The sequence below is a fragment of the Panthera tigris genome, chromosome E2, assembly GCF_018350195.1.
Source record: "Panthera tigris isolate Pti1 chromosome E2, P.tigris_Pti1_mat1.1, whole genome shotgun sequence".
NCBI lineage: Eukaryota > Metazoa > Chordata > Mammalia > Carnivora > Felidae > Panthera > Panthera tigris.
The window spans coordinates 44,771,565-44,798,086 of NC_056674.1; the positions used below are offsets into that span (position 1 = coordinate 44,771,565).

A 26,522-nucleotide genomic window follows, 5' to 3' on the forward strand; every position below is an offset into this window, starting at 1 on the left:
AACCTGCATCACGGGGAGAAGAGAGAAAATGAGAAAAAAAAAATTTTTTTTTTTTTTTTTGCTCTACAGTTAAAAACAATTTTATATTTATCTTTTAAATTAATTTCTTGTTTTGTTTTGGTTCCCAAGTTTTATTCAAGAACTCATACAGAATATTCCAGGTAAATGAGTTTTAATCCTCATTTTCCTCCTCTTCCTCGTCCTGGTTAATCTGGAGGTAACGCAGTTCCTAATTCTCTTTGCTGTGAGCAGCTATGTGCTGACAGTCACATAGATTATTCTTCTTCAAATATTTTTTGGCGAGATATTTCAAATACTTTTGGTAAAAGGCACGTCAGAAGTTACAGTAACCTTGCTCTCGCTCCTTTCAGTAGGTACGACCCTTCCATTGAGATTCCCACCTTTGCCACTCACTTCCATTCTCTCTTGAAGAAACTGCTCAAAAGTGGCAGCATCCATGATTCTGTCTTCTATGGGGGTGGGGTGTGTGCAGTCAAGTGTAAACTTCAGAACTCACTTCTTTTTTTTTGCTCCACTCTGCCACAAGCTTTCTCGTGGACTTGTTTCACAATTTCCGAGAAATTGCGTCTTGCTCCCCAGATTGAAAATGTTATTCATTTCTCTGCTTATAAAAATAATGCATGCCTCTAAACCTGAAAACGTTGTTGTTGTTTTTCCGATTATTATTATTTTCATGCTGATTGAAAAGAAAGCCAAAAACCATTCTGAATTGCTTTAGTATATATGAGGCATTGTTTTGAATTTGTGAGATATATATGGTAAAACTTAGTCCTCCTGCATGCCTGTGAGGTAGAGTGTATTGCCATCCCCTTAGCTGAGGAAGTAGGCCCATGTTACGTAACCTGCCCAAGGCCCCGCAGTGGTTTTAACCCAGGCCTTTTGCTCCCACAGCCTCTCTGCATCTACTGCCTTCCAAGGTTAAATTCACTTAAAATTTTATTATTTAGAGCTAACCCCATAAATCGTTTGTTATATATCCACTAACCTTTTTTAGGGGGGGAGGTATGTATAACTTTTTTTTCCCTGAAATGGGAACTCACTCTGCATATTCCTTTGTAACTTGCTTTTTTTCACCCATTTTTTTTTTTAACCTTAATGAAACTGGACCATTTTTAATGACTATAGTATCAGTTTTTTGGGATGAACGCACCATAATTTAACCAATCTCCTATTGTTAGCCTTTTCTGTTCTTTTACTGGTATAAGCAAGAGGTTTTTTGGGGTCAATTCTTGTAAAGAGATCTCTGTGCTCCTGTCCTTTTTTTTTTTTTTTTTTTTTTTTTCCCTTAAGTCAGTAAATTCCTAGACATGCAATTGCTGGGCCCAAGGGCGGGCATGTTTCAAGGTTTTTGATGCCTGAGGCCTGGGCCCGCTGCAAAGCCTTGGCCATTTCACATGCTTGCTGAGCGTGTGCACCTGTACCTGGTTCCTGTCTCATGAGTGGTGCTGGGGCCTGTGAACGTTTTTAACTTCTGCCAGGTCTCTTAAGTGAAAAACAATTACCTTTCATCATTTTAATTTGCGTCTCTTTTCTTTCCTCCTCTCCCCTTTTCTTCTTGAGAAACTTCCAGGAAGTCTTTTGCCCTCCTTGCCCTGCTTCACACTGCTTCTTTCACCTCCCCGGTGTGAAATCTGATGATCATTTCGCATCCTCATCTCACTTGCCTGACAGATTGGATGCAACGAGTCGATTCCTCCTCGGGACCTACGGCTTCCACTTGGTTTTCAGGACACCACACCTGACTGCTCTTCTGTCTTTCTGGCCACTCCTGTTCGTTGATCTTTGTTGGTTTACTCGTCGCCAGTCTGGAAACATTGGGATACTCCAGGATGGCTTAGTCCTGCATCCATTTGTTCATTCACACCACTGCCTTTCGTGATTTCACGTGGCATCGTGGCTTTAAATTCTGTCTGGACACCTGTATTGTGCCGCTTGGGCCTCTCCCTTGCCAGCCAAAGACTGTGTTTCCAGATGTCTAATGAACATCTTCAAATTAATATGTTAAAAGCCAAGCTACTCGCTTGCCCACAGCTTCCTCCAGCTCAGGCAATGGTGATTCGGTCTCACTCGGGCTAAGAACCTTGTGTCTTCCTTGATGTTACTCTTTCTGTTACAACCCGCATCCAGTCAGTGTGTCCCGCCTGCATTACCCTTGAGATATGTTTGAGGACCTGGCCATTTCTCACCCTGAATGCTGCCATCACCCATGTCCAGATCCCTCTTTTCAGCTGTCAGGAGGCCTGTGTTTGTCTCCCCACATCTGCGTTTGTCTCCCTACAGTACACCTTTTGAACCCAGCAGCCAGAACAACCCAGACTCAAGCCACATCATATCTCTCCTGCAGTGGTTGTCCCATGCACTACAAGTACAAACTAAAATCTTCCCCAGGTGACCTAAAAGGCCGTCCCTGATCCTCCTGTTAACTCTTCTGTTATCTCATCTCAACCATTCTCCCCTCTGCAAAGCCTCCTCCTGGTCCCCAAGCCTCCTCGCTCTTCTTCTAACCCATTGCTGTTCTTGCCATAGGGCCTTGGCACTGGCCTTCCCTTCTTCCTGGACTATGCTTCCTCGTGTGGCCTCATGGCTTTACTCCCTCACCTGCTTCCAGTCTACTCACCTCAGTGAGGCTTTCCCTGGCCATTCTTTCTTTTTCGGAAGCATACAATTCAGTGCTTTTAAAAAATTTTACCAAGCTGTGCAACGTTACCATGAACTTTTCCATCACCCCAATAAGATTCCTTGTGCCCACTTACCATTAGTTTTTGTTTCCACCCCCTGGCCTCTGGCAACCATGAATCTATCTTCCGTGTCTGTAGATGTGCCTTTTCTGGACCTTTTGTAAAAATGGCATCGTACAATATGTGGTCTTCGCCAAACTGTCTTAGTTCCGATTCCTCTCTACCCAACATTCCCTGTTCCTTTCCCTGCTTTATTTTATTTTTAGCCACATCCCTGTATAATACTGTGTATTTGATCTCACTCCTTGTCCTGTATAGCTGCAGTGTAAGCTTCATGGGGCAGGCGTTGTTAGATTTTTGTTCACTATCTGTAGATAGATAGATAGATCGACAGACAAAATATTACATGTACCTAGTTTGATTAGTGAGGATATACGCCTTTTATTGTGACCTAGGTATTTTGTGGTCAGCGTCATGGCTCCCCTCTGAGGGACCCGGGTCATACCGGGTGCCTGCTCTGGGGAGGCGTCAGGCTGAGTCTGCCTCCAGCCTCCAAATGCAAGCCTTTGTTTGATTTTGCCTCGATCTGCTTGCAGTTGCATCAGTGACTGACTACTGTTTTCCTGATTGGCACCAGATGCCAGGCACCGGGATTTAAAACCGCCTTTAATAGTCTCTGAAAAGCTCTCTGTATGTTGCTTTCCATCATCTGCACCTCGGGCAGATACGGCCAAGCCAGAACCTCAAGGAATTCCCGAAGAAGCCAGAAGCACCCCCCCTCCCCCACCCCCACGTCCCTAGTTGCTCAAAGTTACAGCCGGGCCTAGTTCGTGGCTTTGGTGTCCGCGGAGAGCTGTTTGAAAGAAAAGGTCCTTTTAGCCAGGAGTCTCAAAAGTAAACACACAGGCCCCGGCAGTGAATGTTAAAACAGACCTGCTTTCTGTGTCACCGGCATTGAGGTTGCCTTGTGAAACCTCACTTGAAGAAAGAAGAAAAGCTTTCTGTCAGGAATCCCTTCTCCTGTACGTGGCTGCCTCGGCGTAGCCTGGGGTTTATTGCTGCATCTAGAGTGTTCTGTAAGCCTATCGGTTTTGGAAGTCAGTCAGTCTCCTGGGAACATGTATTTGAGCAAAGAGTGATTTATTATTTTTTTTTTTTCCCTTTGAAACATGAATGATGGCCAAGGCTGGTTCCCCCCCACCCCCCTTTTTTTTCCTGGAGGTATATTTGTGACCTTTTGCATTTTAGTCTGTAGTAGGTGGTCAGGACATTTTTTTCCCCCCATTTTCGTTTTTGCCTTTTAGATATAACGTTTTCTCAGTGTTGGAGCAGGGGTTTGGAGGAGAGGAAATCTCTATAGGCATTTTCTTACGTTTGTGAGACCTGCTGGGAGCAGGGGGTGGGTATGAAGTTTACTTACAAGCATTCACATAGTCAATATTTTTTAAAGTTTATTTATTTTTGAGGAGAGAGAGAGGAGACAGAGAATCCCAAGCAGGCTCTGTGCTGTCAGCACAGAGCCCAATGTGGGGCTCAAACTCACAAATGATGAGATAATGCCCTGAGCTGAAATTAAGAGTCCATTGCTTACAACTGAGCCACCCAGATGCCCCTCACATAATAAATTTTATTTTTATTTTTATTTTTTTTTCACATAGTAAATTTTAAAAAATATTTATTTTGAGAGAGCGAGCGAGCAACAGAGGTGCAGAGAGAGGGAGAGAGAGAGAGAATCCCAAGCAGGTTCTGTGCTGTCAGGCCAGAGCGTGATACGGGGCTCAAGCCCATGAGCTGCAAGATCATTACCTGAATTGAAACCAAGAGTTGGACGCAAAACCGACTGGGCCACCTAGGTGCCCCTCACATAGTAAATTTTTACCTTGAGCTCTGGGCTGGATGCTAGAGATGTGGCAGTGAACAAGGCACGGTCCTGGAATTTAGGGTCTGGGGAGGAAAACAGACAGATGTTAAACAAGTACGGGTGCACACTAGCCCCGTTGTGGTGGACACGATGGAGGGAAATACAAGATGCTCTGGGACTGTTCCACTGAGCACTTAACCTGTCCTGGGAGAGAGAGGGGGTGTCAAGGAAGACTCCCCTGAGGAGGCAGCACTAGGACTCCAGAGGCTGAGAAGGGATGCCTCTGAGCATTCCAGGCTGAGGGAACAGCAAATGGGAAGCTTTGAGACAGCAATGAACTTGGTGCAGTTGGGTCACACAGAGATGGCCTTGGGGCCAGCAGGCCTGGTCACTGAGAGCTGCTCAAGGTTATGACCAAAAAATGGCAGGGAGGAGACATGGGAGCAGCTCTGGAAATACAATGTGAGCCGTGTATGGAATTTAACATTGTCTAGTAGCCACATTAAAAAAAGTGAAAACAGGGGTGCCTGGGTAAATCAATTTATTAAGTGTGCGATTCTTGATATTGGCTCAAGATGTGATCTCAAGGTTGTGAGATCGAGCCCCGAGTCGGGCTCTACGCTGAATGGGATTCCTGCTTGCCTTTCTCTCTCCCTCTCTCTCTCTGCCCCTCATGTGCTTGTACTCTTTCTCTCAAAATAAATAAATTAAAAAAAAAATTAAAAAGTAAAAATGAGGGGCGCCTGGGTGGCTCAGTCGGTTAAGCGTCCGACTTCAGCTCAGGTCACAATCTCACGGTCCGTGAGTTCGAGCCCTGCGTCAATCTCTGGGCTGATGGCTCAGAGCCTGGAGCCTGCTTCCGGTTCTGTGTCTCCCTCTCTCTCTGCCCCTCCCCCGCTCACACTCTGTCTCTCTCTATCTCAAAAATAAATAAACGTTAAAAAAAAATTAAAAAAAAAAAGTAAAAATGAGAACAAATGTGAAATTAATTTTAATAATGTATTTTATTTAGTCCACTTGTCACCTGGGCGGCTCAATTGGTTAAGTGTCCAACTTTGACTCAGGTCATGACCTTGCAATTTGTGGATTCGAGCCTCACGTGGGGGGCTCTGTGCTGACAGCTCTGAGCCTGGAGCCTGCTTTGGATTCTGTGTGTGTGTCTCTCTCTCTCTCTGCCCCTCCCCTGCTTGCACTCTGTCTCTGTCTCTCTCTCTCTCTCAAAAATAAATAAGCATTAAAAAAATATTTACCCCAATATATCCTTAATATTATCATTTTACTATATAATCAATATAAAGAAAGCTATTATTGAGATATTTTGCTGTGTGTGTGTGTGTGTGTGTGTGTGTGTGTGTGTGGTGTGTTTGAAATCTGGTGTGTTGTTTTACACTCCCAGCACATCTCAGTCTGGACTGGCCACATTTATAGTGCTCTGTGGCCACATGTGGCTCAGGGCTCCCCCCTTGGACAATGCAGGTCTAGAGGTTGTTACTCAAGGAAGACTTGAGAAACTTTTCTCCTAAATCAGGTTGCTGGTATAGGACTGTACTATTTGTACAGTTCTAGACATGTCTCTCATTCCTCTTAACCCTGCTCCACAGAGGCATAGTGCCATGTCCTAGAGGACCCACGCTGTTTCTCATCAGCCACATAGCATTCCGCTCCTAAACTGACAGCTGTTATAGGCATGAAATGGTGGCCTTGCAGAGAGCCCAGAATCGATGATAGGAAAATGAGACTGTTGCCTGGATACGAGCTGTTTCCTTCCCCTCGCAAAAACAAACAAACAAACAAACAAACAAACAAACAACCCCTGAAACATTTCTTCTAATGTTCAAGCCTCTACTTTGCAGTTATTTGACAGCGGCTCCCGCCTGATTGTCCGTTCTGGTCTCCTAGGTTCTCCCAGGGGAGATGGTGTGGCTGCTGCAGCAGTGTTAGGGTTGAACCTCATTCATCTCGTTTGAGTGTATTATTTTCCCTTTCCTTAAGTGTTCCAGGGCGCTACGAGTATTTTTCTTAGAGTGGGACGCTTATTCTTGTCGCAGAGTGGTATGTTGGAGGGGCAAATGATCCTGCACCAGAGCACGCATGGCACGGTTAGATGGGTGGCAGTCAGTGCCACTGTTAGGTACAGGGTGGGCACTTTCACATTGCTGTCAGGCCAGCACAGCACACATTTCTCAGATGATGTCTGTGCCTACCCTCCTTCCCTTCCTCCCTTCCTCCCTTCCTCCCTGCTTCCCTTAAATAATTAGTGTTTATGCATACATTATATACATTCACTCTCGTGGAGGGGGGCATTCCAGTCAAGGCTGAATTCACCTTGAACATGCCCCTCCCGCATTCCTAAAACCCCACTGTGTGGATAGACTGCTTCTGTATACGTTTTTAAAGATTCATAGAACACATTAAGTGAGAAATCAAAGGGTACAACTTTTCTAGGACGAAGTCAGTTTTGCACATGTGGTTGTTATATGTATTTGTGCCGGTGTTTGCACGTACAGTGACTTCACACAAGGTTGACAATCATGAGTTATATCCTGGGGAAGGGATTTGGAATGTGCGTACTTATGGGGCAGGTGTCATATTTTGCCTGTCTGTATTGTTTTCAGGTTTTCATAGTAAGCATGCTGTTGTTATTTTTTATTTTTTAAGTTAATACTATTTATTGTGAAGGCAATATTACATAGTATACATGGGACTTTTTAAAACTTTTTATTATGGGAGGTTTCAAACATAAATGAAATAGACAGAATAGTATAATTAAGTATCTTGTACTTGTTACCCACTTTTAAGAAGGATCAGCATGTCAGATTGTCTTTTGCCTCCAGACCCCACTTTTTGGGGGAATATTTGAAAGCAAATAATAGATAACGTGTCATTTCATTTGTAAACACTTCCTGTATACATGTCTAAGTGATGTGGAAATTAAGAAAAAAATATATCCACTATGCAGATAATGGAAATTAAAAAATAAAACCTGTGTTTCATAATCTTACTCTTGAAGCACAACTTACAGTTTTTCTCTGCTTAATTTATTTCTTTGTCCCTTTACATATTTATTTTTATGGGATTTTAATAACAGGTGCATTCTATAACATCATGTTCTTTTTTTGTTGTTGTTTTTTAAGTTTATTTATTTTGGGAGTGCCTAGGTGGCTCATTTGGTTAAGCGCTGACTTCGGCTCAGGTCATGATCTCACGGTTCATGAGTTCCAGCCCCGCATTGGGCTCTCTGCTGTCAGGATGGAGTCCGCTTTGGATTGACTTATTTTTGAGAGAGAGTGAGAGCAAGCCAGAGAGAGAGAGAGAGAGAGGCAGAGAGAGAGGGAGAAAGAGAATCCCAAGCAGCCTCTGCACTGTCAGCACGGAGCCTGATGAGGGGCTGGAACTCAATGAATCGTAAGATTATGACCTGAGCTGAAACCAGGAGTTGGACACTTAAGCGACTGAACCCCCCATCATGTTCTTTCTTTGACTTAACATATGTAGTATGAATAATTTCCCAGGTTCTTGTACACTCTCGATCATCATTAATCCATATCTTCATTGTGGCATATTTCACTCATCTGAAATTATAATTTTTATTTATTTCATTATATTTTAAAGTTTTATTTATTTTGAGAGTGAGAGAGACATTGGGTGGAGGGGCAGAGAGAGAGAGAGAGAGACACGGAGAGAATCCCAAGCAAGCTCTCTGCTGTCAGCACAGAGCCTGATGTGGGAGTTGAACCCACGAACTGTCAGATCATAACCTGAGCCGAAACCAAGAGTCAGACACTTAACTGACTGAACCACCCAGGCACCCAGAAATTGTAATTTTTAAAAAGCAGTTTTTTAAAAAGGAGATTTTTTTATTGTGAAGTGATTACCTCAAGTTTACTTAACATTCATCATCTCAGATACAAAAAGAAAAAAGAAAACATGTTTTTCTCCTTTTGATGAGAACTTTAAAGATTTACTGTCCTAGTAACTTTCAAATAGATCAGTATCAAGTATAGTCACCATGTTGTACATTACATCCCCAGTCCTTACTTATCTTGTAACTGGAAGTTTATAACTGCTGCATTTTTAAAAGCAGAATCTTAACCGTAAAAGTTCTCTTCTGGCCAGGTTTCTACATTTTGTATTTAAAGACCGTTGAAAAGGAGGTTTGTTCACTGGAAGCCTGCCCCTGCCATGTTTATAAACATGGTTTTGATCCCGTGCCACAGGGAGAGGTGGTGTGGCTGCTGAGGTTCCTTGAGGGCACGGAGAATGGATGAGCTGTTAGGGTGGCTCCGATCTAGGAATCTAGGAATTGCCGTTCGTGGGTGTGAGGACTCTCCTTCCCGTTGGGGATGAGGAGCTCTGATGACAAAGCAGCAGTAACTCATGGATTGACAGTTTATTCTAAAGACTTTACTTCCCCAGATCTGTATTTATTGCCCCTGAATCACTTAAAAAATTAAAGCATGTGCTACAGCTTGACACGTGGTGAGGTTTACCAAGACAGATGTATTCTGTGTTAAAAGGACCCTCAGTTGGTTCAAGAAAGACTCTGGCTCTAATGTACCTTACTCAGTGGATGGCTGTGACGAATAGCTCGTTCTGAAAAAGTACATGCCGTGCGCTTTTTTTTTTTTTTTTTTTTTGGTAAGTAAAGGAAAATGTCTGTTCCTGCATGGGCTTTGGCTTTTGGCATGAATCAAAAGAAATAAAGATGATCATGATCGATGGATCTGTCGTGTACCGAAATGAGGATGCGTGTGCCTAATGCCTCCTCTCTCTTTCCTCTGGTGGGGGAGCTGTCCCTCTTCCTACTAAGGACGGATTCTCCATCCATGCTTCGGAGCCCATGTTTCCTGCCTTCTCAGGAATCCTTCCTTATTTTCCTGCTGCCTCTCTTGAGTGTTCTCTGTCTTTGCAAGGTCATCTTCATCTGTTTGACTTTTAACTGAGTTTCCTATCATTCCGTCTTCTGTGATCACATTCCCACCCATACCTCTTCTTTATGCATAACCACCACGTGCAGATGACCCATAGGTTTGAATCTCCAACTCAGATCTCTCCTCTGAGCTCCATATTTACGTACCTGCCCACTTTCCTGCTGTCTCCTTGTGGATATGCCAGAAACATGTCCAAATCTGACCTCATCGCCACTTCCCCAGACTTGATTCCCTTCCATTGTTCCATATTTCAATATGTAGACCCACCCTTTGTCCAGTTAGGTAACTTAGAAGCTTATGGGTCATCTTTGATACCTCTATCCTCCTTGCCCACTTACTTTGCTAATCTGTTTTCAGGTTCTCTTGGTTTTTACCTTTGCGAGTCTGCAAGTCTGCCTACCTCTTTTGTCTCCACCTCTGCTGTGTTTTCCTTTGGCCTCCTTACTTCTGTCCTTTTTCCAGTTTGTGTGCAGACAGAATGATTTTTGAAATCACAAAGCTGATCTTGTCACACCTTGATGAAAAACCCTTAAGTAGCTTGCTGCTGCTGTTAAGATAGAGAAGAACTTTTCAACATGGCGGACCCACAAGGCACTGCAGTGTATGACCACCATCTGGATCTTCTACCCCATTTGGATCACAATTCCATCTCTGTTTAGTTTCCTAAATTCATCCAGCTCATTGTGCCACAAGGCCTTTGCACCTGGTGTTTCCTCTGCCTGAAATGGTCTTCCTCTTCACTCCACCCCACCCTTCAACACGCTAATTGTATGCTTGAAACTTCAGAGCACAGTTGAGTTGTCAGTTCCTCAGGAAACTTCCTGATGCACTGATGAGGCCAGCTATCCAGTGCTCATGGGACACTGATGTCTTGCATGGAATCTGCTAATACAGTTGCAACTTTATATTTCTCTGCTAGATTATTTATTTGTTTCTCTCAACAGACTTGTGAGGTTCCTAAATGCAGAGACTTAGTCTATTTTCATTCTTCATTATAACCCAGCTTCTAGCACAGTGTCAGGCGGATAGTGGATGCCCAGAAAATGCTTCTTGAGTGAATGAACAAGAAAGAAAGAGAGAAAATAAAAATTTACAAGTTGGCTTCGTAAAATGAAGCTAATTTCATTTCTAAAGGAGTTAATGGAACCCCCAGTAGACCAAAACTTTCATTTCGAGATCGTTGAGGGACTCCCAGCAGCAGCATACAGAAGAGTCTCAGGGCCAAAGTAGACTCTTCCTTGCACCCTGTGTTCTGGGAAGAGCCTGCCAAATCATCAGTGATGGGGGCCGAGGAGAGGTGGGGTGAAGCAGAGTCAACATTGTCACCCCAATAAGAATTCCAATGTTTATGATCTGATGCTAGCTTGCTAGAAAAGACTTTCTCTTGTTAGGCTCTGGCTAAGTTTGGAAGCCAAAGAGACATCATAACAGTAAATCCTGGAAGCCTCTGGCTTCCTTTACTGCAAAGGGAATGTGAAAGAGTGTTCTCTTTAAATCTGGGGTACACTCCATCCTGTGTGTGTCTGAGTTACAGGGAGGCGGGGAATGGAAAGGAGACTATTTACTCTCTGCCCTTCTGGAATTTCCTCCTGTTCCGTTCCTCTGTGCACCAGTGTTTCACAGCTATGTGTAGAATGAACACTGACCTGTTAATGAATGCCCTGCTTATTTTCACTTTCTTTTGATGGGCCTATGGGATTGGGGGGCAGGAGGAGACGGGAAGAAGGTTGTTTGTTCCACTGAGCAGCTCTGTTAAGGCCAAATCAATCACATCTTCATCGGGCTTCCGAGATGCTTGACCTGAGAGTACTTAGCCTTCCTTAAAGGTATCCTACTTTTGTGTCTGGTTTTATTTTTCTCAAATTTCCAGGTAAATCCTTACATTTGTATTCAGAGTTAGGAAGAAAACAAAAAAAACAAGATTCTTCCTTTTCAAAGATAATGTGTGTACGTGCACATAAGTTTTGGTGGTGTGGGAGCAGGAGGGAGCAGTGATGACAGAAGATTCTAAAGTAGAACGTTCCTTCATACACTGCAGTGAAACTGTCCAGGCAGGAGTTCTGGATTTCATAACTGAATCGCATTAATAGTGGCACATTTTGGCAGTTCTGGTTTACATAGTTTTTTCTTTTGTTGGAATAAGGAAGGCAACTTCCATGCCCTATTTATCTATACTTATTGGTACCATATGCAAAAAGCATATTAACAAGTCCAAGTCAAGAAAGGGAAAAAGTCACTCTTAGAAAAATATTACTCATCTTTATTGCACATAACTGCTCTTCCCAGTAGGAAATTATTAACCTGAAGCCACTTGCAAATCTGAGGCTTTGAAGTAAAGGAAAAATAAAAGTAGGAGTTACTCCTGAAGCAGCTTGTTGTACATTCCCTACCTTTTTGTATTTCAAACTGCACATGTGATATTGAATTCTTATAAGAATTTTAGTTGGTTTCATTCACTGTTTGTGCCTGAGGTATGCTGGCTTGAAAATAAAAACTGTTCTGGAAAGTGTCAAGCATACGTGAAAGTGGAAAGAACAGCCCGTGGACCCCTGTGAGCCTGTCAGTCAGCTCCACAGCCGCCTGCCGACAGCCATCCCTGTTTCATCTTACTCCTTACCCCAGTCCCCGCTGGGTTGTTTTCCTTAAACCCAGGTGTGTTTTATCCATAAGTATTTTACTACGTGGTTCTAAAAGATAAGGGCTCCCATAACCATAATGCCAATTTCATACCTAAAAAACATACTGATAGTTATTGAAATACCATCACACATCTAGCCCGGCTTTACGTTTCCCCAGTTGTCTTACAAAGTTTCTTTTCTACCATGGGTTTGTTTGAATCGGGATACAAGTAATGCTGATAGGTCTCTTCAGTCCCTTTTAACCAATATGTTCTCCTTCCTCTTTTTACCCCTCATAGTTGACTTTTGAAGAAAATGGACAGTTTGTCTTGTGGTTTCTCACCTTTTAAGGATTGTGCTGTTTATGTTCCTGAAGTGTGTTTTGACATGTTCCTGTGTCCCCCTGTGTCTCCTGTAAACTCATAGGCAGATCAAAATGCTTGATCTGGTTGGGTTCTTCTTTTTCCTTTCTGATGAGGTGGTGGTGCCCAATGTCTGCTGGTCTCTCTTGGCATGCTAGCTTGCCCAGTGTTCTCCTGGCACGGTCCTTGAGAGTTTGCAAGTTCTTATCCCCTAGATTCTAATGTCCGGCTCTCCTGCGGTCTGTTGACCTTCGTAACACAGCATTATGTGGTATGGATAGCCAGTTAGTACTTAGAACGGAACAGAAGGGCACAGTCCCATAACCGAAGAAGTACATTTGCTGATTGCTGAAGTTATTAGCATGTGCTAACTGGGACCTTGGCTTTCTCAGAGAACTGAAGTCTCCTGCCAGCGGAATATTTTCATTATATATGTTCCATTTGGCCGTAACTGAATCAGACTTCCTCCGGCCATGCTCTGAGTTGGCGCTTTTTGCAGTGCCTGCCCATCATCTTGCCCAAAGCTTTCATTCCAAGGGTCTGGGGGCCCCATGTGCTTGGTGGGAGTCATGGGTCTTTCCTAACACGTGCTAGGGAGGAGGCCAGGGTATAGTCTTCGTTAACCACTGTGTTCCCAGAAGGTGTTGCCATGGCCTTGGCCCAACCCATCATCTGCTCCGGCCTGGAATATTGTACTGACTTCCTACCAGGTCTCATGTGCTTCTGCCCTTGCTCCTCCCGTGGCCTGAGTGATAGCACTACAGCACCAGTCACGTCCCTTCCTTGCTCACGATCCCTTAATGGCTCCCAATCTCACACGGAGTAAACTCCAGAGACCTTGCAAGAGCTCCAAGGGTCTCCTTGTGGCCTCTGGTTACCTACCTACTGCCCTCATGTCCTGCTCTTGTCTTCCCTCGGCCATTCCAGCCATACCAGCCTCCTTGCCATTCCTCACACATGCTCCCACGTGGGGCCTCTGCGCTTCCTTTTCTCTCCAGCTAGAAGATTCTTCCCCGGATACCTACGTGACCTCCCCTGCCCCATCCTTCTTTTGGTCTCTGCTTAGTTGTTGCCTTCCCAGGGACATTTTCTCACGGCTGCAGGTCCTCCTCCCGCCTCCAGCGCTCACCACCCACTTTCCTCACTGGTGTTTCTCCTGCACTTGCCACCTTCTAACAGATTATGCAATTTTCTTAAAAAACAAAAACCAAAAAGCCTGCTTATTGTTTGTGTCTCCAACTAGAATAGAAACACCCAGGCACGGCGTTTTTGTCTGTTTTGTTTCTGTTTAATCTCAGGGACGAGACTAGGAGGTGCTCGCTCCACGTCCGTGAACTGCGTGATCACAGGTGGAGGGGGCCTGACGAGGTGCGCTTCCTAGGCGAAATCACTGTACCGTACCCGTTCTTCCATCAGTTTCCTGGTTTTTGAGCAGCGCCTCACAAGGCAGCAGGACGACATGCTGCAGGAGAAAGGCCCTTTGTGGAGTCGTCGGTGTGGCTGTAGTGAAACCCGAGGGCCCTGGAGACCAAGTGGCTAATGCTGCTATTTATAGCTGGGATTCCAGTATATGTTTTCCAGCCACACTTACTTCTTTCAGCCTCCCCAGTATGCTCAGGTCTGTCACTCAATTAACTAATGGTTTCTTTAGTCCCATTATGCATTGTAGGGCTCCCCTGGCTCAGGTATTTTTTTCAAAGAGAATAATGGGGAGTTCTGTTCTCAGAGGCTTAATTTTTTAATAGCCCTGCCAATTTAAAAAAGCCCTTTTCCAACTTTTTTATTATGAAAATTTCAAACCTACAGGAGAATGGAAAGAGTAATACAGCGCACACCCAGAGGCCCTCCACCTAGACCTTGCTAGCACGCTGCTGCCTTTGTTTTGCCGACACGTGTGAGCCTGTGGGTGTGTGTATTCTTTTTCCTGACCATTTGAAGGTAAACTGCAGATACCATGGCACCTCATTCCTCAAGACTTCAGCGTATTCTCCTATAAAACCATCTGAGAATACTTGCGTAATTTGCATCTCCCAAGAATGACATTCACGTTGAACCTTGGAAAATTAGCAGTCGTTTCATACATCATTTAATATCCAGTCTGGATGTAAATTTCTCCAATTGCCCCAGGAATACTTTTCAAGCCGATGTTTGGTAAAACATTGCATGGCGTTTGGTGGTTATATTTCTTTACTTTTTTTTTTTTTTTTTTACTTTTTTTTTTTTAACATTTATTTATTTTTGAGACAGAGACAGAGCATGAACAGGGGAGGGGCAGAGAGAGAGGGAGACACAGAATCGGAAGCAGGCTCCAGGCTCTGAGCCATCAGCGTGGGGCTCGAACTCATGGACTGTGAGATCATGACCTGAGCTGAAGTCGGACGCCCAACCGACTGAGCCACCCAGGCACCCCTATATTTTTTTAAATCTAGAAAAGTCTCCTTGCCCTTCTTTTTTTTTTTTTTTTTTGGTAAGTTTTTAAAGATTTTAGTTATTTTGAGAGACAGTGCATGGACTGGGGTGGGGCAGAGAGAGAGGGAGAGAGAGAGAATCCCAAGCTCCTCTGCGCTGTTAGCACAGAGCCCCACATGGGGCTCAATCCCATGAACCATGAGATCATGACCTGAGCCAAAATCAAGAGTTGGATGCTTAACTGACTGAGCCACCTAGGTGTCCTTTTGCCCCTCTTTTTAGAAAAGAAGCAGTGTAATGACATTGTCTTTTTGAAGAGTCCAGGATATTATATATGTGTCCCATATTCTGGATTTGTCTGATTGCTTCCTCGTGGTATTGTGAATTTGTTTCTCTGTCCCTATATTTCCTGCAAATTGGGAAGGAGATTTAGTGGGTTAGTTGGATTCAGGCTAAATGCTTTTAGAAAGAAGACTTGAAAAGTGATGTTGCGGGGTGCATGAGTGGTCCATTCGGTTAGGTGTCTGACTCTTGACTTCAGCTCAGGTCACGATCTCACAGTTGGTGAGTTGGAGCCTCTCGTCAGGCTCTGTGCTGACAGCTTGGGGCCTGCTTGGGAATCTGTCTCCCTCTCTCTTTGCCCCTCCCCTGCTTGGTCTCTATTTCTCTCTCTCAAAATAAATAAAAAATAAACTTAAAAAAGTTACCTAAAAAAGCGATGTTGTGTACCTCATCCTGTGTCACGTCATGAAGTTTGTGTGTCGGGTGGTCTTGCTGTTAGCGATGCTTCATTTGATCACTTGGCTCTGACAGTGATGGCCAGAGATATCTCCGACTCTGTCTCTCTTTTTAGCGAATAGAACAGTGGAGCATTATGGTCTCCCAAGTTTTGTTGAAGGGGGAAAGACGTCCCTTCCCACTGGCTTTTTTTGAAGATAAAATGTATTTCAGGGCGTCGCAAGGTAGCTTCTGAGCCTACTGGTATATAATGACTCTACTGGACATGATTAATGGGTAAACAGAAGAGAAGAGCTAAGTTGAAGCCTTGAGATGAGACCATGTAGAGAAAAAGTCAAGTTACGCCTGTGGCTTCTGTCAGAGGACCATGGCAGTGTGACTGTCAGGAGCTTGAAATTAGCAACAAGAGGCCTGGGCCGCCTCTGCCTTCCCGTTGAGCATTATCATCCCTCCAGAAAGGAGGGGAAGACATGCCCACACTACATTTGTAAAATAATGGCCTTTGAGGCACTAAGAAAGGAATCACGGAACCCTTCTGGAATACTCATCCCAGCACATTTCCAAGGCTGGTGTGCTGAATCCAAAAGGATGGGCATCTTTAGGAAGTGTCCTGGAAACAAGATGAGAAAACAGTTCATCTTCTAAGTAGCTCACCTTAGAAGACTTTTTGGAGTTTGTTGCTGCAACCCAGAAAAGGCTCCAAAAGGTCAAGAGAGGTGCAACTTTGCAGTGAACAAGGTAGACCAAGAGAACTGGGACTCTTCAGCCTAGAAACAGGAAAGTCAACAGGGAGATAATAAAAATGACAGCTTATTAGGAGCCCATGGGGTGCTCCTGTTTTCCAGATGGGGAGACTGGTGCTCATGTTAAGTAATTTGCACAACGCTACAAGCACCACGTAGTAAAAGTGAGATTTGAACCCAGTCTCCCTGGCACACGCCCCTCCTGAACTCTGTGCTCTACTTGGGCCCTGGATCTCGGCATAATAAGTAGGCAGACACCCTTGACTTTTCTTTTAAACAACAATAATAAACGTTGGTTGTCTCCTGGTTTCAGTGGGTCAAGATTGTGAGTGGCTGAGCTGGGAAATCTGGCCAGGGATCTCTCATGAGGCTGTAGTCCATACATTGGCTGGACCATAGTCATCTGAAAGCAAGGCTAGGGCTGGAGGCTTGACTTCCGAGGTGGCTCATTTGCATGGCTGGCAAAGGGTGCTGGTTGTCAAAAGGCCTCAGTTCTTTCCTGACTGCTGGACTTTTGAAGGAACTAGTTTTCAGATTACAAGTGTTATTTTATATAAATATTTGGAACTCACCAAGTTCCTGAGTGAAAGTGACCAAAAATAGCAACAGACTCCAAAGGATTTGGAGAGATCCATTTCAGGGAAGAGAGATTAAGGTAAGGGAGAGACACTTAGGAGAACTTGAAAACCCAAAGGGTAACTGGTTCCCACATTATTATAGTAGATCCTGAATTGATCCAGACTTTTCCTAAGTTCTTAAAGGACTGTGTCTGTATTTTGATTTGGGACAGGCTTTTTTAGTTGGGGGGAGAGGTTGTTTCTAGAAAGTGCTCATAGAGATACTTATTTATGCATACCCTGCCTTGTTCTAGAGGACCAGGGAGATAGCTTATAATAATCTAGTGGCAACTCAGAGATAAAATAAAGTGGCGGTTTGGTGGGCGGTGGGTGGGGAAGGAGGTTGGAGTATGTGGCTCTTTTGTAGTCTGGTTTTGTAAGATGTGGGAAGGCCCTTTGGAAATCCTCATAAACGCTGCTCTCTTGGTAATTACCGAATAGCCCTGAGCTGGAGGTTGTAGCTCCCGAGCAGTAACTGGGTGGAAGCTGTTCTGTGTGGCCGGGCCTGCTGGAGGGGAGTCGGGGGGCACTTGTGCCGCGGTTTCTAGCCCACGTAGGCTTTGGGGCATCTGCCTCGTGTCAGTTTGTTCCTTTTTTCTGCTGTGGTTCCGCGATTCTTTTTGTTTGCCCACAGGGCTGACTTTGCCTGGTGTCCCAGGGGCTGGGTGACTCCGAGGTGCCTTCCCACCTCGGTTGTAGACCCCCTTTGTGGCTGGTTTATCCTTACGGACTAACACAGGGTCACGGGACGATTGTGGAGCTGACTTACCTTTATTAAACTTTCATTGCTTAACGTTTTTTCCTCATTTCAAAGTGAGACCTCCTCAGGAGTGAAAATTCAAAACAAGTAATACTTTCTAACACAAATAAGAGAAGAGGCCCCTGCAAATCCTTCATCTAGAGATGATTCCTGATGACACTGCCTCAGGGTCTCCTGACCTGTTTCTCTTTTTTTTGCCACCATCGTCTGTCTATATGGGCAGGGGGGGTTGCTGGCTTGTGACTCCTTCCTCCGGATGCCAGCAATTTCTCTTTGCTCTTCTCATGGTTCTTCGAGTACAAGCAGACAAAGAAGTCATGGAGAAATTAGGTAGCTAACCCAATGATACAAAATGTTTTGAAAAATAGGAGTACAGCCTTTTCCCACCCATCTAATACAACAGTGATGACGATTAGACCTCTTCCTTCCCATTCTTCTTTCCACGCCCCGAGGCATATTTGAAGATGCAGGAAAATGTTGCCAGAGACGCCAGAGTAGGTTAAATGAGGGCTTACAACTTACCCAGTCTTAACGTGGGGTGCATTTGCTTTACTCCATCCCTGTTGCTTTTTGTGTTCAACAGTGGAGAACACGCAGCTGACCCTGAACCTGCAGACGGAGAACAAAGGCGGTGTTGTCTCGGGCGGTGAGCTGACAATTTTCCTGGACGGGCCAACTGTTGATCTGGGAAGCGTGCCTAATGGCAGTGCCGTGACAGACGGTGAGTGCCGCCCTGCTCCCCAGGGTTGTGCCGGGATGGGGCGGGGCAGGCCTGGGTGGGAGTAGGAGGAGGTGCCCGGGGCTTGGTTCTCTACCAGGTACCTGGGTTTGGGTATCGCTCAGCCAGTCCTGGCCCCCTGATTCCTCTTAAGCAGTTCTTCGCATGATCAAAACTTGTGACATGATTTTTTAAGGACAGCTTTCTGATAAAGGACCAAAATAAATGCCAGGTCTTTGTAAGTGTGTTGTAGTTTGCTTTGAGAGCAGAGAAAATATCTTTTCATCCCACACGGGCTCTCGAAAATAAGATGTCTTTATTAAATGTTACTTGGGGCCCCTTTTTCTTCCCAATACAGTTAAACTTCCTGGAGGAGCTTGAAGGTGTCTTTTATAAGACAGTATTGGGTGAGAAAGGGGGCTGTGTGTCTTAGAGATTCACACTAGCAAAATAGAGACAGAGGCAGGAAAATTGGAGTATCTCCCACTCTGTCCTGAACGAGGGCAGTTTGTTTCTTTTGATCTACTCTGAAATTAGTCACCTTTGGATCTAGCAGGAAATTATTTCATGAAGTCTGAGGTCTGAGATGGGCTGGGTTTCTCCATAATTTTTCTCGTTAAATGTGATGTAACTGTGGCACTTTCCAGGCCCCAAACAGGCTTTCTGTAGCTTTGAGGGAGTGAGATTTGAATTCTAATGCAAGGGCAGTAGGGTGGAATCTCAGTGATTGGATGGGCCTTGACTTGAGAAACCTCCCTGGACTGAGTGGTGCTTTGGGTACTTTTGGTGCATGGAGGAAACATGAATTATTCGCTCATTCTGCACGTATATCCGTAATTGAGCACCTGGTACGTACTAGGTCCTGGACCAGGTGCTAGCCAGATGGTGGGGGCAAAATTCATATGGTCTCTACTCCTAGGAGCTTCTGATTTACTTGGTGGAGGTGGGAATGTTAGACATGAAACAAGGAGGTGCAGAAATAATTATGTAACTGTAATTGTGACCAAAGTGATGAAGGAAAAGTACTGGGTGATATGAGAGTCCCATACTTTCGGGAAGTCTCACTTCAGCTGGGGACCAGGGAGGGTTTCTTTGAGGAAGCTGAGACCCGCCAGAGCTGAAGAGATTAGACGGGCCAAGGGGGAGGTGTGGGGAGGTGCAGGAGTGGGGTAGCTGAGTGAGAGGTCGAGGGGTCCCTTGTGCAGAGGCTTCAAGGTGGGAGAGAGCTCGGCCTGCAGTGGGAACAGAGGCGGCCAGGTGGAACGTGGAGAGCAGGAAGGAGAGTGGTGGCTGGCGAGGCTGCAAGGGCAGCTCGGCTCAGACCACCCAGCCTCGAAGGCCTTGGTGAGGACTTTGGACCTCGTCCGAAGAAGCAGAAAGCTGTTGAGGGGGCTTTTAGCAAAACGGTGTCATAATTTGATTTGAATTGAATCTGATTTGGCTTTTTAAGAGCTTTCTGGTTGTGATATGGACGAGTGCAGTGCCCTGATTCCTTGCTCCCACTTTGCACGGTCAGCATGGGTTCTGCGTCTCGTGTGGTGCAGCTGAAGTTTATTCAGTGCACAAGGCAAGTTGCTTGGAAGTGCCTGAGGTGTTCTTGAAGGTCTTGGAGAAGAAGAGCTGTTTCCCAGGTTTGAGCGCCTCTGTGTGGGGGCCCCAGTCAGATCTCATCTGGCTGTCCCTCTGCCTGTTCGAGCTGGAGGCCGTGGCTTGCTAGGTGTGGTGGATAACCCGAACGCATGGAGTGAACTTTGTTCCTGAGCCACAATCTCAAACAAACCAGGGCTGAGCTTCTCAATGTTTCTGTCTTTTCTTGTGATGGGTCCCCTGTCTAGGATCCCAGCCACCTTCAAGAGAATCCAGCGGGACAGCTGTCGCTCCAGACAACCGGCACCAGCCCCCCAGCACAAACTGCTTTGGTGGGAGATCTCGGTAAGACAACCTCCCCCAACCCCCGCCCCCCCCGCCCCGCCCCGCTTGTGGACAAGGAGGAGCTGGGAAGGTGCTCAGAGCTATTGGAAAACATGTTGGGAGGTGGCGAGGAACAGTTTATGTTAGAAACTGTTGGAAATTTCCAGAGGGCTTATCCCTGACTCAGTGTGTTAAGGAGGTGCTGAGGGGGGAGTACAGAACTCAGGATTCTCAGAATGGTCAGGGGTTCCTTGTCAGAGATTGGGACTGGCTAAACTGGTTATTTGGTTAAGAGCCGCCAAACAGAGCTTGGCTAGTGTTTTGTGATTCAGGGTCAGCGACCACAGTTATCCTTTTAGGATGTACATGCAAATGTTTAGAGCAATGGTTCTTTGTATGTGAGATTTTCTGTCTGTGCGTTTCTATTTTTGGGGGTGATCCATGGTTCCCTTTGGGCTATTGATTAAGACCTCCTGAACTGGAAGTCTGAATTATATTAGACTTATTATACATATCGAGAGTGACTTAATTTCCTGCATGCCTGTCTTATACCTGTATTAATGGTGCTAACTCATTTCCTTGGCAACTGAATTCCAAGACAGGAGAATAGTTTTAGGTATGTTAGAGAGGTGGGGAGGAGGGAGTTGGGAACCTGTTTTTATTATTTATCACAGTGTATAAAACCCCCAAACACTTTAAGGAAATTATAAGGAAAAGAATCATATGAGTGCAGTTTGTAAATCGTTATTACCTGCAGAGAGTAGATAAAAAACTAGTAAAAATCTTCTGGAACAAATCCCAGGGATTGGGAATAATGCTTTGAGAAACACAGTATGATTTCAGCCAGTACCCACAGCGTCTCAAATGATCCCTCTGATGACAGCCATCAGCCTCACTGGATGTGGTGGTTTTGAGGGTCTGTACAGTTTCGGTGCCAGGCAGGTGTCAGGAGCAAGAGAGGGTCAGATGTTTAGATCTTTTGTCTGTGGCGTCACTAGAAGCCAGGGTGCCATTTTCCTGTTCTCTTTTCTCCAAGCCTCTGCAAAGGTGTTACCTCCCACCCTGGAGACCATTCACTTTTTCTCGACTCACTGGATGAGTTATAAGTTGGGATAAACAGGCAAGTGTCACAGGGTAAAGACCAGTGATATAATTGGCAAATTTTGTGTCAACAGAGGCCTGAGGAGCACCCAGAACTAGAGAGAACAGAATCTCTTTGGTAGTGAGCAGCCGGCGGAGAAGAACACCTCAGCACATCACCCGCTGAGAGCGATGCCTTCTTAGCTTTGGCACTAGTAGCTGCCATCTTGGTCTTTGAGCTGACTCAGAAAGTTTGTGTCATATGTGACTGATGTCACTTATTTGGGGGCTGGAAGGCAGAGTCTGGCTCTTAGTAACTTTGGAATTAAGTTCTTGACCTATTTATTGCTCTCTGAAGTTCTCTAGTTAATCTTGAAATTCACATGTCCTAGTAGCCCTTCTTTGTCATTGTTAGTGCTGAGGATTACTGTCTTTTAAGGCAGCAAGCAGACTTCCAGCAGAAAATTGGATGCATTTTTGCCCATCACACATGGTAGACATTCGATTTTGGTTAATTATTGGTGGGCAGAGTGCCTTCCAAGTAGCTGGGGCCGTGTGGGCATCCACATTGGCCTGCTAAGCTCCTGTAGCCTTTTCTACACATGGCCTCTGAGTTTTCACAGGCCTCTGCCTTCTAAGTATTTATTCTGTGTTCACATGGAGCCTGCTGCCGTTCAATAGCAAACACTTGTGAAAGGATCATCTGAAGGCAGTGTCTTCTGTGTCACTGAGAACTCCTTGCCCCCGTTGCTGCCGCACTTCAGGAGATGGTGTGCACGAGCAGTGGTAGCGGGGTAGTTGACTGGACAAGGGTGCAGGGCTTTGAAATCAGAAAATACAGATTGAATCCTGGCCTCTCATTTACTTGCTGTGTGATATCGGACGAGCCGCTAAACCTCTCAGCACCTCAGTTTTTTTCACATGTGAAATGGGGATATCGCCTGCCTCAAAAGCTCATTGTAGGAAATAACGGAGATGGACTATGTCAGTGTGAGGGCTTGCCTATGGGGCGTGCTCAGGGAGAGTGGTGGGAGGTTCCTTTGCTCTGGAGAGTCTGTTGTATGCCCCTCCTGACCCCCAAAGCTGGGAAGTGTGGCATGGCTGATTTTTTTTGCATCAAGGACTGTAATTAGGAGGGTGATGAATGAAACCTTCAGGATTCAAGGACAGTCCTCCGCTGTCCTTGGTTTCCTGGGGCAGGGAGGATGGGCTTCTCCCTGCTGCCTCTGGACTAAATGTTTAGCCTTTGCTGTCTGACGGGTAGGTTTTTCCTGGACTTGGGGGCCACTCACCATGATCAAGGATGCTCTGATGTGCCCAGAAAGGTTAACACTGCAGTGTCAAACAGCTGTTTCCTCTCCTTTCTCCTACTTTATTAAGGTTTAGAACCAGAACCATGTAAGGGTTTTACTTAGAGGTTCATCTACCCAAGTTCATCCAGCAAAGGGACCATTTGCTTGCCAAGCATGACCTCCAAACTCTTTGAGTGGGATTTATCCACTCTTTAAGAATAATTGGGTGAAACATCTCTAGTTATTTACCATCTGGTCTGCCACATGGCAGCCAGCATGGGATTGCCACCAACGACCCATGTGGCATAACTTGATTTATAGACACACCATATTAGTGTGCAGCGCATGGGTCTGGTTGAATAAAGAATGCATTAAGGTCATAAATTGTGTGTAGTCTTAGAATGAAATACTATCCCATAGTAAAAACGGGGTGAAAGATAGTTGCCTCAATATGGGGGAATCTCAGAAACATAGTGTTGAACAAGAGGAGCAGGCCACTGGGGGGAAAAATATAGTATGATGTAATTTATATAAAGTTAAAAAATGTCAAACTAAACCACATATATTTTTTAATGGATACCTCCATGGGGAGTAAAGCCATAAAAAAATGAAAAGGAATAATTAACCCTGAATTCAGTAGAATGGTTATCGTTGTGGGGGCGGAGATGGGTAAAGTGAGGAAACTTGGAAACTTCATGGCACTGTGAATGTGGGGGGTGGGTCCTCGAGTGTTCATCTTCCTTTTCTTCTTAGAACCAAACATATATTTAATATATTCCTTTGTTTACCTGGCATATTTCACAATAAAAAAGTAAAAAGCAGCCTCTGTCACCCTGAGAAAACTGACCAGCGATGGTATTAGGTTGGAGAAACTGTTGTTTGCTGTTGAGGCAGACAGATTTCAGAATTTAGGATTTCTCCAGGCTCAGTAATGATCACTTACTTCTTCCGCGCAGTCTGTCTTTGTAACAGTGGCCGATGATTCTAAGTCAGTGATCCACATTGGCCTCAGAGGTCATGCTCCTGTCCTGTTCCAACTCTCTCCCAGGCTTGAGAGCTGAGTTTGGGAGTTGGGGGAGTGGGTTCCAGATGAAGGCTGGCCACTGCCAGGTAACGTGTCAGAACGGCACTAATCTTGGTGGGCTGAGAGGGCTGGTCTAACACTCCTCGGCGTTTGACTGGAGTGGGGGCGATTACGTGGCTTACCCTGGATTCTGTCAGCGTGCCATGCTGCGCTGCGTCCTCAGCCAGTGTTCCTCATTCCAGTCCGACAGTGGCGAGCGCCTGGTGTGCAAAGGAGCCCCCTGGGAGAGTGTGTGCTGGCTGGCACAGGGAGGGCCTACCACACCCTTTAATAATCCCCCAGCGTTTATTTTATGTTGCTGGAACGAGGGCTGGCTTTGGGAGCCATGCCTAAGTCAATTCAGGTTTTGAAGATGTGAGATGTGCCTGGTGCTGTGCACACATTGCACGCGACACGGCTTCTGCTTTCCACGGCGAGGTCACAGTCTTTGTGATATACGTACGGGTTGTGTGGGAAACAGACAAATAAACCATGAGCATCACGGGAAGTTCAGAGAGAGAGGTCCGTGTATGGAGAGGGAAAGACCGAGGACAGAGTGGAGGGGGCATCTGCAGAGAGACTGTCGTCTGTTGTCCGACGGTCCCGTGCAGTGTCTTGGGAACTATGGGAGGGGCGAACGGTGAACCACAGAAGCCAGCAGCGGGGCATACGTGCAGGGAAAGAAGGGGGTCCGCACCGGTAGTGGCAGCTGTCGTCAGAGTCACTGTTTGGTTAGAAATGGGCGTGAAATTCAAGACTGGAGAGTAGACAGTCAGGATGTTTGAGTCCCTCCGTACTTGGCTGATGCGTCGTCACCTGTGAGTTTTTCCCCGTGCCGCGGTTATATGAAGTTAGGGAGTTGAGGTGCAGCCAGCTCCCGGACGACCCGCAGGGTGGTGTGTGAGCAATGCCGCTCCTCTAAGCACAGCCTGAGATTTCCTCCGACTTGGGTACCTAGCCAGGAGCCCCTCTAGATTTGCCACAGTTACGTAGGGAAATGGGGAGACCAAAAGGGAAGAATGCACTGAACTTTTTCATTAATAGGTCTGAAGACCGAAAGAGATCTTGTTGAAGGAGCTGTAAGGGGGCTTCGGCAATTAATTTTCCTTCATTCCGTGCGTACATGTCTGTTTTGTGTAAGAGAATGTGTGATCATGCACGAATGTATATGCATATGTGTGTTTGGCGTGAAGGGATAGAAGCCTTGAATTTGCTTATGCCCATCATCAGCTGTGAGTGTTGGCCAGCGTCGGTCAGAACCTGCATTTTAACGTGCTCCCCTGTGATTCTCTTACGTGCAAAAGTTTCAGAACCTCTTGTGATGGAATTTTAATCCTCCCTCCTTTCTTCTTTCTCTTTTTATCCTGCTTTGATAAAAATATATCAAATTTATGGACTCCCGTGCCTTGGCATTAATGACCTCTGAAGATTTAAAAGAGCTGTAGTCTCAGAGACTTGCAAAGCCCCAAGGTCTCTGGTGAGCTCTAAATAGCCCATCAGCTGTGTCTGCAGACAGCCTAGCCCAGAAAGGAAAGAAAAATAAACTCAAGCAGGCGTGCGTCTGCTGGGAACGCTGCTGGGAGTCCTGGGAGGACCAGGGGGGTTTGGGAAGCAAAGCTAATGGGGACAGAGGGACGGACAGGATGAGAGTTGAGTCTTTGGGCACTGGGCCATTCTCTCAGTTATCACTGGCCACTGTTAACCTCCCCTTCAGTTGAGATGACTAAAGGCTACTTGATTTGAAACCACGGTTATTTAGAGATGTCACCCTGTCGGCATGAAGCTCAACTGAACACCTTTACAATTTTCATTCAAGCCTCCCACCCAACAGCTTTTACTTCCAATCCTCAGGATTGCTGAGGAAGCAAAAGGATTAAGCAGAGAAGTCAAGTGTGGGGCACCTGGGTGGTTCAGTTGGTTGAGAGTCCAATTCTTGATTTCGGCTCAGGTCATGATCTCACGGTTTATGAGATTGAGCCCTGCGTCGGGCTCTGCTCTCACAGCATGGAGCCTGCTTGGGGTTCTCTCTGTCTCTCCCTCTCTCTGTTCCTCCCCTGCTCCCACTCTCTCTCTCAAAATAAATAAATAAACATTAAAAAAAAGAGAGAAATTAGTGTAATTCATTTATTCCTTCAGTGATAACTCAGACATAGTCCCTGCTTACAAGGGACTCTCTTCTGAGTAGTTGGTTTAGATGGAATAGGATTGAGACTGTGGACAGTAGTCTTACTGCATTGTCAAAGCAAGGCATTGAAAAGTAGTCATGGAGATTAATTACATTCATTTATACATTAATTTATTAATTTTATACCAATTAAAATTATGCACTATACAGTACTATATACTTATCTCTTCATTTTATAGGTAGTTATTGGGCATTTCTTTTCTGTGAGCCTAGAGAGGTGTGGTGTGTGCCAGAAAGCTGGTTGGGAACTTTTCGTGAGCTAGGAGAAGGTAAGGCAGCTCTCTGCAATTAAAGGCAGTATTTGTTCCACACATAGGAATGCCAGGCTCTGAGCTATGTTGTGGTGATACAAAGATAGAAAGCCGTGGTCCCTGTCATCAAGGACTGTGGCATCTAGCAGGAGACAGACATATAGGTGATAGTTAGGATAGGGCGATGGACCCCACCATGGTGGTGAGTTCACATGCAAGAGGAGGATAGTGGACGGTGTACCCAAATCCACCTGGGGGATTTAGGGGACACCTCCCACGTTGGA

The 26,522-nt window shown here is 45.4% G+C and overlaps 1 protein-coding gene across 2 annotated transcripts in view; it reads left to right on the forward strand.

Annotated features, from left to right (window-relative positions):
* The window catches only part of WWP2 (WW domain containing E3 ubiquitin protein ligase 2), a 149,619-nt gene that overhangs the window by 46,349 nt on the left and 76,748 nt on the right, over window positions 1–26,522 (forward strand). For both annotated transcript variants that reach the window (XM_042969661.1, XM_042969662.1), the window contains exons 5-6: window positions 18,322–18,459; window positions 20,292–20,388. In XM_042969661.1, coding sequence (XP_042825595.1) covers window positions 18,322–18,459; window positions 20,292–20,388 — 235 coding nt within the window. The remainder of the gene's footprint in view (window positions 1–18,321; window positions 18,460–20,291; window positions 20,389–26,522) is intronic.